This window comes from Hippocampus guttulatus, chromosome 1 (genome assembly GCF_054856545.1).
Source record: "Hippocampus guttulatus isolate MCC_2025c chromosome 1, RoL_Hgut_1.0, whole genome shotgun sequence".
Lineage (NCBI taxonomy): Eukaryota > Metazoa > Chordata > Actinopteri > Syngnathiformes > Syngnathidae > Hippocampus > Hippocampus guttulatus.
In genome coordinates, this window is record NC_141261.1 from 17,507,593 (window position 1) to 17,520,547 (window position 12,955).

The following is a 12,955-nucleotide window of genomic DNA, read 5'->3' on the forward strand; positions in this document are numbered from 1 at the left end:
CTTAGTGCACTGTGTGGAATTTGACTGTTGGAGGAGATCAAACAGGGGGAAGCGTGTTGTTGTGGACACGGCAGGATCCCTTCACCGTCCTCCACTTCCCCAGGTCCTCCGCGTGTTCGTTTGATTCGGGCTGAGTTGATGTGCAAAAATCAGAGGCTGGAAATGGAGAAGTTCTTGCAAGATGTTTTACTGAATGTTCAGGGCACAAGTGTGAAACAACACGAATTGATTCGGGCTCCTGTGAGTCTCAGATTTCATCAGGAAGCCCCGAGCAACTACAGTCACACGTATACATAGGCATAGTATGTTAATTATATTAATTAGGGGCGGGCAGTCCTTCCCCTTGTGTAAAAATCGGAGACAAAGAAAGTCAGGCAAAGTTCGATCTTGGCATTTTGACAAAGTACAGACCACATCTGCTGGTCCACAAATCTTGAGATTAGGGTTCCTCTTCGAAGGCACTTGACAGCCTTCAGGGACTTTTACGAGGTGGTGGAGGCAAGAAAACCCTTGGGGGCTGTTAATTAACCAAGTGAAAATAGGATCTAAACTTCACACTACGTTCTTTGTTTTAAGTACTTCAGCAGATGTTCAGGACAGAGACTAGTGTCAAAGTCTATGATACAAAGTTTTAAGCTAAACATATAAAATATATAAGTGATAACTTCAGGACGCAACCACCTTTCCGAGGACGTCGTTGGGAAGAGATAAAGTAAGTGTTAAGACTAAACAGTGAGCAAGGTTGGACAGTGAATGGAGCCATCAACACCAGCTGCAACGTGATGTTTTTGTAACAATTGCACACATGTATGTAATTTACACTCACATACACACACATAGTCAAACAAGTTCAGTGTGTGTTCAACAGCCCCCACCCTTTAGGTTGGATACACCTATGTAGTAGCTTTCCCAATAAATGAGGTGAAGGGGGAGATCGTTAGGGTGACGTGCCGAGAACTGAAACCGAACGCTTCTCTTCGTTCCCTCCTGGTACCAGAATTGAGTCTCCTGTCTCCTCCTTGTGTTTTATTCCTGAGTGTCAAATTGGACAAACCTGACACACGGGCTGAACAGAAAGCCACATATCACTGAGCTGGTGTTCAAATCATTGCTGCCAAAGGAAGCAATGATCTTTATTTTTAGGGGCAATCACTTAACCCTTTATTTGACATACTGTATGTCAAATTTTCACTTTGCTACCTGTAACACAGGTAGGAAAATGAAAAAAAAAACTTTTTAATTAATTCTCAAATAAAACACACAAAGAAACATTTAAATTGAGAAAATATAAAACTTCAATTTATTTTCGAATAAACACAACTCTAAGAACAGAGCTAATGGTCATATGAGTCACCTGGACAGGGTTTAGAAAAATCTGGTTTCACTAACAGTAGTACTGATTGCCCATCTTAGCAGTATCTAGTATACCTGAACAGCTGAAATGCATGTCAGAAGTCTAAATCCCAAATGGTCCAACCCTATTATTTTCCCTCATATCACCTTCAATGATCAGACATGTTTTATAATGACAAATATGAAACTGATATGACAATTAGGGAATAGCAGACAGTGACTTAGTTTTCTCCTCAATCTCTTGCAAGTTCTTGGCGATCAATTTTCTTCTGCTTTGCTGTGTGCCTCAATGCATTTGACTTGACCAGGAGGCTATGACAAGTTTTACCTCTCACGGAGATGCCCTTTTTGCACACTGGACAGTAGGCCAATATATAATCGCCAGCAATTTTTCCGACCCAAACACGGAACTCCGGCTTCTCCAGCCACGCCACTTGAAAATAGCATTGTCCCGGAATATTTGTAGTGAGGCCACTCGAGTGAAGCGCGCCTCAGCAGTCGAAAGTCCGCTGCTCTCTGCTGTGTGTGCGTCCGCGCCAACATGTACGCACGCGCGTCTTTTGGTTTCAACCAAGCAACCGACATCACAAATACACTTTGATCTACGACAACAAAAAGCTAGCCTAGCCGAAACAACAGCTAAGCTTAGCTGACACACACACAGCAGAGAGCAGCGGACTATCGACTGCTGAGGCGCGTTTCGCTCGAGTGGCGTCGCTACATATTTGTCTGTCACTTGTTGAGATCGATAAATTCGATGAATAAATGTTTCCAGAAAATACGGTAATTGTTTGCCGAGCCGGTGACCAAACCATCCATTCACTGCCCCAGGAAAAAGCAGAGCGGGTTCCAGGTCCTGCATGTTCCGACAAAGCTATGAATTGGAAGGGTGGGGAAAATGACATACACAAATTAAATGAACACCGCAGGTTAATTTTTATGGATTTAAGATTTCCCTGAAAATTATGGACAATATGAACATAATTTTACAACTTTTTTTATTGATTTTTATGAATATCCTCCTAGGGTTGAGCTAGAATTGAAAAAAAAAAGACATTATGCTTATCATTATAACGTAGCAGCGCAAATAAGTAGCATGCATCATATTGCCACAATTCCTCTCTTGTAGACAATGGACTTAAATCTTGTTCATTTCTTATACATCATGTGACATTATCCGAGAGTAACAATGCACAAGTCATTTCTTCACACAAAAGCAATTTCAAAGCATTCTAATGTAATATAATTGCTGTTCCAATACTAAGTAAATACCATGTTATTATTTCATCACAACATTCAAAAGAAAATAAAACAATTATCACACTAACAATAATGACTGTTAAACCATGTAAGAACATGTCTTGGCATGTTGAGACTTCTTTTGAGCTGGCGAGCTTTTACTAGAAGAATTTGTTCTGTCGACATCCAGTGCCCAAATCAGGAATTACCTCTACTTCTTAGGCCAATCCAATTTAAGTCTATAATTTGTACCATCACTTCACCTTGGCATGGCGCACCACTCGACACTGGTTACAAAGGGACAAAAAAATATGCAAGTATGCTGGTGCCCTTTCCCAAGGGTTTTGATGTAAAGTAGGCGGCAATTTGTCTTTAGTTCCACATCTCGAGAGTTGAGACAGTGCAACACTGCTAAATAACATTAAACGTGTCAACAACATGCTTGGTTAATATGTGACCAACGATATCTTACCTGTCTTTGTTAGTGACAGATGAAGTTAGATGCCGTAGTAAAGTCACTTACTTTTTGAGTTCCGAACCTTGCATGCCTTTCTCATTTTACCGATTTGATCCTTAATATAACCCTTGAATACAAATGTAGTGGACTCTCTGCATCTTAGCCCATTGGTGGGTTGATGTTTGTACACACAAAACAAAGAAAATCAGTATTTTAAGAATGCTCATTTTCAAATAGAAACAGGCGATCAAGTTATGTATTTCAAATTCTAGGTCTAGATTCATGAATAACAAGCCACTCAAGTCATGTGATTTCAATTCGAGATGTTTCAAATTTTGTCTTTCAATTTGTCTTAATTCGTGCAAATACAACATTAATTGTGGGAGGAGCCATGCTGGCAGTAGTTTCGGTCTTGATCTTTAGTAATCAATGGAATTTCATGAATTTATTTGTTATGGAGAATTTTAGAGGCAAAACTATCTTTTTCGAAAGTTCCACCAAGATGGTAGCCACTGTTGTGTTGCTACTTGCTTTGTGCATCAGATGACACTTCTGACAGACGAACATTCTTGCTCTCTGCCTGCAGCAGCATGCCTTCATTCTCCGCAATAAGATACTCCAGGTGATGTCTGCCCCATCGTGGGGTTATGAGGCGTTTCCATCGCTGCAAACCCAAACAGATCGTGAGCTGTCTAATGAGTACTCAAAAAGATGCAAAGGAAAAAAGGGAAATGTCCAAGTAGACACATTACTATACATTTTATGTATCTGAACTGAAAATCAGAGCCAAGAAAATTTTTTATGGAGCAACAGTCCAACTGACCTCTCGAGGTGATCCGTTGGCGCGCAGCAGCTTGTACACAACAGTGAGTGGGATACAAAGCATGGAGGAAAGGGCCAAAGCCCATCCAAAGAGTTCACCCCACCATGGGTATGTGTACACATTATTGTAGGTTAGGGGCTTGTAGTTGATCACATGGAACAGGAAAACTCCCTGCAAGCGCAATTAAATGTCACAAATTTGCTATCAACAGACATGCCAAATGTGAAACCATACAAAATGCCACTTACCATGCAGACAAGGGGCGTGATGTAGGACCAGCACCACTTCATGTAGGGAAGGGGCTGATAGCCGATCATGCGAGCCACATCGTCCATGAAACGATCCGCGCCTGACAAAAGGTCACATGATGCAAGCGTTTTGAGGTGGCAGTTCACTCAACTCAACACACTGTGCAATCCGTGTTATGGGTGGAAGGATGGTGCAGCAACAAAAGGTAGGCAGACAATACAAAAGTTCTCAATTTAGATCCACTTCATAGAATGACTAATGTTAGTGCGGTACTGAGAAGTTCACAGCAGTGCTGAGAAATAATTATGAATTCCCCTCGAGTTCTAGCCAGGAAACACCCCATGCAATATGACTGACTGCTGCAAAGAAGCAAAGACTGCCTTGAGCTCAAGTGGGATAACGCCTCACTGAACAGCATATCCGTCTTGTCTGTCATACCTGGATGGCCACACCAGATGGAGCATTTAATTTTGTTTAATTCTGTTTAATATCATTAGTGTATTTGTGTATGTTTGTTTTATAAAGGACAACATTGTGACATGGTATTTTTCCTCATTAAAATAGAGTTTTTTTTTTGTTGTTTTGGGGGAGGGAGGGGAATGGGGTGTGGGGGCAGAAGACATTAATGGCATTTCCATTCAATTCAATGGAGGTGGAGGATTTGACAACCACATGTATTGAGCTATGAATGTGGTCAGTGACAAATTAAAGTGGCATGTCTCTACTGTGAAACTTACCATAGACCCAAGCAATCACTACACACTCCCAGAACGCCTGCCACAGCAGAGTGATGCCGCTGGCAGAATAGTAGTCAAACAACTGGAACACATACATCCCTCCCTGGCAGAAACAAGATCAGTGAGCACTGAGAATTTTGAGGAAATATTACCTTTGGTAACCAACATCTGCTCCGATGGAGAATACTAGCAACGGCGAACTGGTGTATTTTAATTAGATCCTTATTGTTGTTGTAATTTTGTATGCTTGTAATTCTGGAAAAGAGTTTCTTTACAAAAAAGTATGAAAAAAGAGGACTGTCGATCAAAAAAAATCTCAATTAATAATCGCATCCAGAGTTAATTTGCAATTAATCACGAATTCACCACACATTTTGCGTATTGTAAACTTCTTTTGGAAATATATCATTTACAGTAAAATAATGTTTTAAGTTTTTAACAGTGTTGTAAACGTAAAAATTGACAAATTTGTATCCCTTATGCAAATATATTTAACATTGCAACATTGTGTTAGAGTAGCACTTTTGCTCAGTGCTCATGTGTGCTTTTATTTTGTTAAGTACTTTACTGATGCACACTTGCAAGTGATGCAATTGTCCGACAAAAGAAAAGCCTTATGTAACAGAGCCATGTTGTGGAGCTGCTGAATAAAATACATCTTACAGCTAAATCACAAGTATGTCCGCTCCAAGAGACAAGATGGGCTGACAATATTGCTGCTTCACACCTTCCATGTCCTACTACTTGATTACTTGCAGAACATCTTCAATGCTTGTGTCATCTAAGTGGTTCTCTGCTAACTAGCAGCTGAGTGGCAGATAAGTAATAACTGCTCGCTGACAGTGGAGCTAGTCTGCCTAGTGCACTGCATTGTCAAATCAGTGAACATGTCGCAGCCAACGTGCTTGTCAGTCGCAACAGCTCCTCCACTGCAGCTTTCATCATTTTAGAAAAATTGCATTTATTGGATGCAGTGGTGGTTCTCAAGGCTAATTCATACACTTACTCGAATCCACGAACTGAAAAGAGTTCCCGGACAGCCAACTAAGGGTTGTACGGTATGTTGATCGCATGTTAAAAAAATAAGCAGTGTCGAAATGAATTTGTGGTAATGCAACACAATGCGTTGAGTTCAACGGCCTTAGAAAAAACATGAACACGTGAATGGTGGCAGATATTGGGCCAGAATGCCACACAAACACAAGACTGACTAATAGCACAACTCTCAAAAACATGACACTTTAGATGACCATTCCTCAATGATTTTCCTGACTCTAACCTGCAACTTCATTTCTCGGGTCCAAAATTTTCCATGATGCTCTGGGGGGGATTTTTTTTTTAAAGGGGAAATTGTACCTCCGTGATCATGGACATGTCAATGAGGATGCAGATGACACAGCAGATGGCAGCAACCACCTCTCTCCGAAAGGAGCCCACGGCGGACTTGGGAGGAAGCATGTCCATGATTCCAGTTATGAAACCTTCTACTCCAACAAACTAAAATGAAAAAGTATGGAGGAGCAGGGGGCAATGGCAAGATGTGTATATACATATATATATATATGTATATACACACACACACACACACACACACACACACACACAAGTTGCTTGCCAGAAAAGAAAATGGCATTCCAGTTCCGATTCCAAGTTATTGATGAGCAAACTGGTGGCAAATTTTAGCCTCTTGACAAATCTGTCTTTTAGTTATTAGCATTCATACATATACCCAGACTGTCTCTTCTGCTTCATTTAAAAAGAAACATCTTAAGAATTCTTTATTCCAATAAAACTAGATTTTGCTGCAAAACTCCAAGATTTGTGTCCAATGTGGTCGACACTTTTCCACAAAGCTGTGCCTGACCAACAAGTGTTCAAACCAAATGATTGGATTTTACCTGACTGTCCAGGCCGAGTACAAGTAACATAAAGAAGAAAAGCGCTGCCCAGAATGGTGCGAAGGGCATCAAAGTCACAGCCTTGGGGTAGGCTATAAATGCCAGGCCGGGTCCTACACAGGAACAAACAGTTCAACATAAACTGCATTTAATTCAATTCCCTGAATATTGAACCCGCATTTTCAGTGTACACTACATATAACTTACCACTCTCAGCTACGTTACTGATGTCCACGCCTTGCTCTTTTGCCATGAAGCCCAACACAGAGAACACGACAAAGCCTGCAAAGAAGCTGGTTCCGCTGTTAATGACCGCCAGCACAAACGCATCCCTAGAAATACAGAAAGGATGGATTCCAAATGGGGTCAGGGAAAATCTTTGCAGCTCCAAAACCATCAGTTTTCAGGAAACTATAAAAATGGCATGTTTGTTGAGTAATGATTAGGAGACGTGCTTCGAAGCGTGTATCGAGTCATAAGGGGGCCTTTCTGCAACGTGTGTATCGAGGCATGCATTATTTAGGGGAGGAGCTGAAAATGATGACGTTGAAAGCCTCGTTGCTCGGTTCCCATGTGTCCGATTCGGGAAATCCTTCAGATAGTTGAACGAAGGTTTGACAGGTTTGCATCCCAGGCAATGGCTCCATTCAAAATCAGTGTGTGTGTGTGTGTGTGTGTGTGTGTGTGTGTGTGTGTGTGTGTGTGTGTGTGTGAATGCGTGCGTGCATGTTGATAGTCATGGCCAGCTCATTGTTTAGATAAAGATAATTGTAGTTTGGAAAGTGTTATGGTAGCGTGTTAATTTAGTTCTAGATAGTTTGACTGTGCCAATGTACGCTCAGTTACACGACACATTCCTGGGAATGCTTACAAAAGAGGCAAGATTGCAGCGTTCGTAACAGGATTATAGCGGATGAGCATGCGACTTTAAAATCAGTGGACAGTTGAGGTGTGAACTTGAGCCTTGCTCTGTCTTGTTTTTAATATGTGAATTTTCATTATTTTACTCAACAGTGAGGTGTTTGCATTCCATGGAACACCTTACGGGGAAGGAAAAAATGCTGTTGTGAAATGTGTTCTACAAATAAACTTGTATCGTACTGGACCATGTGAAAGGATGCGAAACATTTACTCACCCAAAATAAATACATCGTGTGAGGGCCATGTCCAGCTCCAGGCCTGGAGGGCCTCTGTCCTGCCTGTTTTCCAGCTCTCCCAGCTGCAACACACCTGATTCAAATGATCATCTGATCAGCCAGCTGTGGAGCAGCATTAGAACAATCCTGATTATTTGAATCAGGTGTGTTGCTCCTGGGAGGGATGGAAAACAGGCAGGATAGCGGCCCTTGAGGACCGTCTTTGGGCACCCCTGTTAGGCCTATACACTTTATGTCGAGAGGTTATTTCCTCATATATATTTTGTAATTCGTCATGCCCATAAATCAAAATAGATGCGGAAATAATCTATGCATCACACCTTGTGCGAGGTGGCAACAGCTGCCTATAATTATACACATGGCAAGGAGGTTGGTTTTGTGTGCGCATGAAGCATCAAGAAATGAACCATTGCTTGAACCAAATGGCTGAAATACAGCAAAGCCTCCTCGCCATCACTTTTGGATCACCTACGACAGTGAATCCCAACTAGTGTGCCGGAGCCCATTAGTCTGCCGTGACAGCTCCAACGCTGTGCCTTGGGAAAGTAACACATTTCACGTAATTGGTGAGAAAATGATTTAAGAACAAATAACTTTTCTTTGTCCCACTATATTTGCCAGCAACTTATAGTGACAAAAAGATCAAATAAATGATCATCTATGAGATGGCAAGAAGTATGAAATTGACATATGAATCCTCTTTTTGTGACACTTTCGTATGGTCGTGTGCCGTGCGATTTTTCAAACTTAGAATATGTGCCTTGGCTCGGAGAAGGTTGGGAATTGCTGGCCAGCAAGAGCAAGTCGTTTTCAGTACTCAAGATTGCTCAATTTTGAAAATATTACACACCGATATTGGGACTGACCAATGGAATATATTTATAAAAATGTAAATTAACCACATTTAGGTATAGGTTTCCACCTAACAGTGACATTAGGCTATGTAGTACTGCATTACTTTTTGCCTTGCGCCACCTTATCGTGTATTCTATTCTGTGCTTGACTGAGAAGAACCCAAGTGCAAAACACAAGCTGAGAAGAATGCAATGCACCAGTGGACATTCCCGTGTCAGTGTTTAAACTTACTGGTAACAGTTGTAATTGAAGCGGTTATAGCTGCCAAGTGCAGTCAGGGCACCCAGTCCGATAGCATATGAGAAGAAAATCTGGGTACCAGCATCAATCCACACCTACCACAAAAGAGGAACAATGTTTTAAATTGCAAGGCTGTGGTGGAAATTCATTATCATTAACCAGCCAAATATAATGTAAGTAGGAGTCTACCTGTCCTTCTCCCAGTTTGGACCAATCTGGTTTCAGGTAGTATTCAATCCCATCTACTGCTCCAGGGAGAGTCACACCATGCCCCAAAAGAATAACCAGAACAACATACGGGAACAGGGCTGTGAAGTATACAACCTAAAGGAAGGAGGAACATATTGTTGAGGACTAAGGAATAATAGACTGGAATTTTTAAGTGCAACATTATGGCATGTAAATTAAAATCCAATTCGTACCGCACTATTCACGGGGGATATGGACCATTGAAATGCCGAGGATTTTATTTATTTTTTTTAACCTCCAAAATGTCTTCAAAAACCACTGATGAACATTTAACGTGTTATCCGACCCAAAAACAGGAAGGAAGGAGAAAAAAACAATGACATACGGGAACAGGGCCGTGAAGTATACAACCTAAAGGAAGGAGGAACATATTGTTGAGGACTAAGGAATAATAGACAAGAATTTTTAAGTGCAACATTATGGCATGTAAATTAAAATCCAATTCGTACCGCACTATTCACGGGGGATATTGACCATAGAAATGCCTAGGATTCTTTTTTTTTTTTTAACCTCGAAAATGTCTTCAAAAACCACTGATAAACATTTAACGTGTTATCCACCCCAAAAACAGGAAGGAGAAAAAACAACGAAAAACAAAAATATTGAAAATATAAATATATTTATAAACATTAATTCTATATAAAATTGTAAAAGACATGAATATGCAAATCTGTGGATGCCACATAGCCAGTATGCAGAGGGAATTTTGGTAAAAAGTTTTTTGCTGTACCCATCCACCTGGACACAACATAGGATATATGCCTGCAATTACCTACTTAATTCCACAATTCTGAAATTGTCCCAGATTGTATCGAACACATTTGCTGCCTAACTTGGCAACAATTTGATGACTTGGACAGCAAAGCGATACCTACCTTGCCTGTGGTTTTAACTCCTTTCCATATGCAGAAGTAAACAATGACCCAGGTGGCAAGGAGGCATAGCGCCACCTCGTAGTTCATAGTTCCCGGTTCATGGAGCCCGCTAGACAGATGGAGAACTTTATGTCTGTGAGCAAGAACAAAAGTGGAATCGCATTATTGAAATTTGAGATTGGAGATGCTGGAATATCAACCCATGCGAATGAGTCTAAATGTGACATACTCCCAGAATTCCATGACTGGGGAGCGCATGCCTCCCATCTCCATGCAGCTGTTAAGGAGTGACAAGTTTGAGGACAGGTTTTGAGCAACAGATGAGTCAACACTGTTGCTGTGGCAGTTGCGGCTGAAGTTGACTGTGCAATTGGCCGTGTTCCAAGCGTGGCCACAGGTGGCCCAAGGAAGCGGGTTGGTGAACGAGTGGAAGAGAAAGTAGAGACCCCACACCAGAATCATGATGTAGTAGGTGTTGCAGAAGAACACAATCACCATAGAAGCCAAGCCCAGACCTGGTCGGGAGAACAGTTTGGGTCGTCGTCAATGAATAAAGTGACATCCACTGCGTACTCTTCCTGTCTGACACTGAGCGGTAACCTTTGAAAAGTGGTGCGATGTTCCAGGCGGAAACACCTCCCTGCTTCATGAACTGCCCCAAAGCGATTTCCAGGAAGAAGACGGGGATGCCCCCGATGAACACCATCAGCAAGTAGGGGATTAGGAACACTCCTGCAACAGGAAACACAACAAACAGGTTGTCACATCCACACATTGTGTATTGGATGGAAAGTCATCAAATGCCATTGTTGTGATATCAAAAGATGAGACAAAGATAAATCATGGCAAAAGAGTTTCCGTGAATGTGAGCTATGACCAGTACAACTCAACTGAAAAAATATTCAATAAAGTGATTGCGCGAGTGTGCACACCATCTTATAAATGGAATGTGGCAGTTTGTTTGGCATTTACAAGTCACATTCACCTGATGTTAAACACATCAGGCACAAATGGATGGATGAATGGATGGACTTTGAAAAATTCAGAGCACCGGAGCTCCAGCCAGGCGGCCCAGATTCCAAGCGAGTGTGGCCGTTTAGCGTGCGTCATTTTCGGATATGCGGTGGGGGACGTGCCTCTTGGAGGTGGACTTCGGGGAAGGCTAAATCAAGCTAACCCTTACAGATTGAAATTGAATATACAATGACCCATGAAGACTTCATCTTTTCATATCTTGGGGACTTATCAAAGAAAGCAGCTCCAGTGTGAGAGAAACTAAATGCTCATTTTCTCATGTGTAAGCCATGGCGCGGCTAATCGTTGTGATATTTTCCGAGGTTGAAGAGGGCCTGAGTAAATTTTGGTCTTGATTGATTGCAGTTTTTGAACATTATTATAAATGTATGTGCAATAATTTTGGATGGACCAATTGTGTTCGGTTCTTCTGCTCTCAACAAGACATGGTCAGAGGGGGAAGGGGTGTGGCTACATTGTTGCGCAGAAAGAACATCACTCAACAATTTATTAACACACGCAAATAAATAAAAGTTGTAGCCAAGTTATTAAAGTTTGAAAACAAACAAGTTCTGAAAGATTACAGCACCTTTTACTTTGTATTATGTCAGACCTCTTCAAGTTCAACGTTGTCAAGACAGCTATTGTAAAATAGCAGCAACTCAGTTGTACAAAGGTGGACCATCATAGCTTTCAGATCAAACTTCATCCCACATTGTTTTGCGCAACATTTTTTTTAATTTGTAGTGAAGCTCACCTCCTCCATTCTTGTAGCAAAGGTAAGGAAAGCGCCACACATTTCCCAAGCCTACAGCAAAACCCACGCAGGACATGATGAAGTCCATCTGTCTGGTCCAGGTTTCTCTCTCTGCCTGCTTTGGTACCGAGGAGGCACTGCCCTGGCTCTGGGGCGTACCAGCACTTCCACCCTCACCACATCCTGGGGTCATTCCAGACACAGGCATCAGGGAATGAATCGATCCCCCAGCCTCTCCCTCAGACAAGTCTCCCGCTTCCATCCAGAGGCAGTTTTCACCTGATGGGAAAGATGGGACCCGGACATTATAAAACACTCTTATTTTCTTTTTTATTGGTTCATACATTTTTTAAAATCGAGCAGTTATTTGGAAGACTGCTTTTATCGTTTACTTGAGTTATATATTTTTAACAGTAATTTTATTTTGAGTCCTGAACTTTTTTTTGGGGGGGGGGGGGGGCTTTTTACATTCTAATCGCGCTGTGTCAAACCAAACACCAGATTTACCTTTAATTCTTTCACGAATCTTCTTTCCTGATTCCTGCCACTGTTTTTGAAACACTTCAAATTAAAGTCACGCAGTTTTCTGACGGCGAAATGATTACGTGCCACGGGAGCTCAGCCAATAGCGGTGAAAAGGAGGCCGCCAGTGCTCGGACCAGGTGGGCTGTGTCCGCGGGCTCAGGGGAGACTCAGAAGCCGTCGACGAAGCACTTGAAGGTAAGCCTGAAGAATCTCATTGATGGCCCCGAGCTACAGCAGATCCACAGCGAGTGGGGTGTGGGGGCGGGGGGGTCACCTTTTTACTTGCAGAAGTCTCGGCGGTTTCGGACGGGGCAAGTGTGCGGCGCCACACACACGTACTCTGCACTCGTACGATGCTCCAGACGTGCCTGCTTGTGTCGTCACTACGATGGGATTGTAATGAAGAGCTCGTCAAACCACAAAGTGTGATAGAGGTCGTTTTTTGACGCATCTGGACGGCGCGTCTTATTGATATTCCTCGTCATCTTGTTATGCGGCCGGCACGCTGGTAGACTGTCGCTGATCTG

The 12,955-nt window shown here is 42.1% G+C and overlaps 1 protein-coding gene across 2 annotated transcripts; it reads right to left on the reverse strand.

Moving 5' to 3' along the window:
• Window positions 1-2,061: 2,061 nt before the first annotated feature.
• LOC147210722 (sodium- and chloride-dependent creatine transporter 1-like) lies at window positions 2,062-12,955 on the reverse strand. 2 transcript variants are annotated; one of them, XM_086115463.1, is made up of 14 exons: window positions 12,411-12,955; window positions 11,904-12,182; window positions 10,733-10,864; window positions 10,362-10,647; window positions 10,133-10,265; window positions 9,198-9,332; window positions 9,000-9,103; window positions 6,964-7,088; window positions 6,757-6,869; window positions 6,215-6,355; window positions 4,859-4,961; window positions 4,121-4,221; window positions 3,873-4,043; window positions 2,062-3,713 (listed from the first exon to the last, which is right to left on the reverse strand). In XM_086115463.1, the coding sequence occupies exons 2-14, from the start codon at window positions 12,163-12,165 to the stop codon at window positions 3,573-3,575; spliced, it is 1,947 nt and encodes a 648-aa protein (XP_085971589.1). In that variant the 5' UTR covers window positions 12,166-12,182; window positions 12,411-12,955; the 3' UTR covers window positions 2,062-3,572. The 2 variants fall into 2 exon arrangements, with proteins under 2 accessions (XP_085971589.1, XP_085971598.1); XM_086115472.1 differs by having other exon boundaries at window positions 11,904-12,086; window positions 12,411-12,465.

Coding starts and splice junctions, on each gene's coding strand:
- LOC147210722 (XM_086115463.1), bottom strand. CDS start 12,165: ATGGAAGCGGGAGACTTGTCTGAGGGAGAGGCTGGGGGATCGATTCAT. Junction 10,865..11,903: donor TTGCTACAAGAATGGAGGAG/GTGAGCTTCACT, acceptor TTCCTGTTGCAG/GAGTGTTCCTAATCCCCTAC. Junction 4,044..4,120: donor TCACGCCCCTTGTCTGCATG/GTAAGTGGCATT, acceptor TTGCGCTTGCAG/GGAGTTTTCCTGTTCCATGT.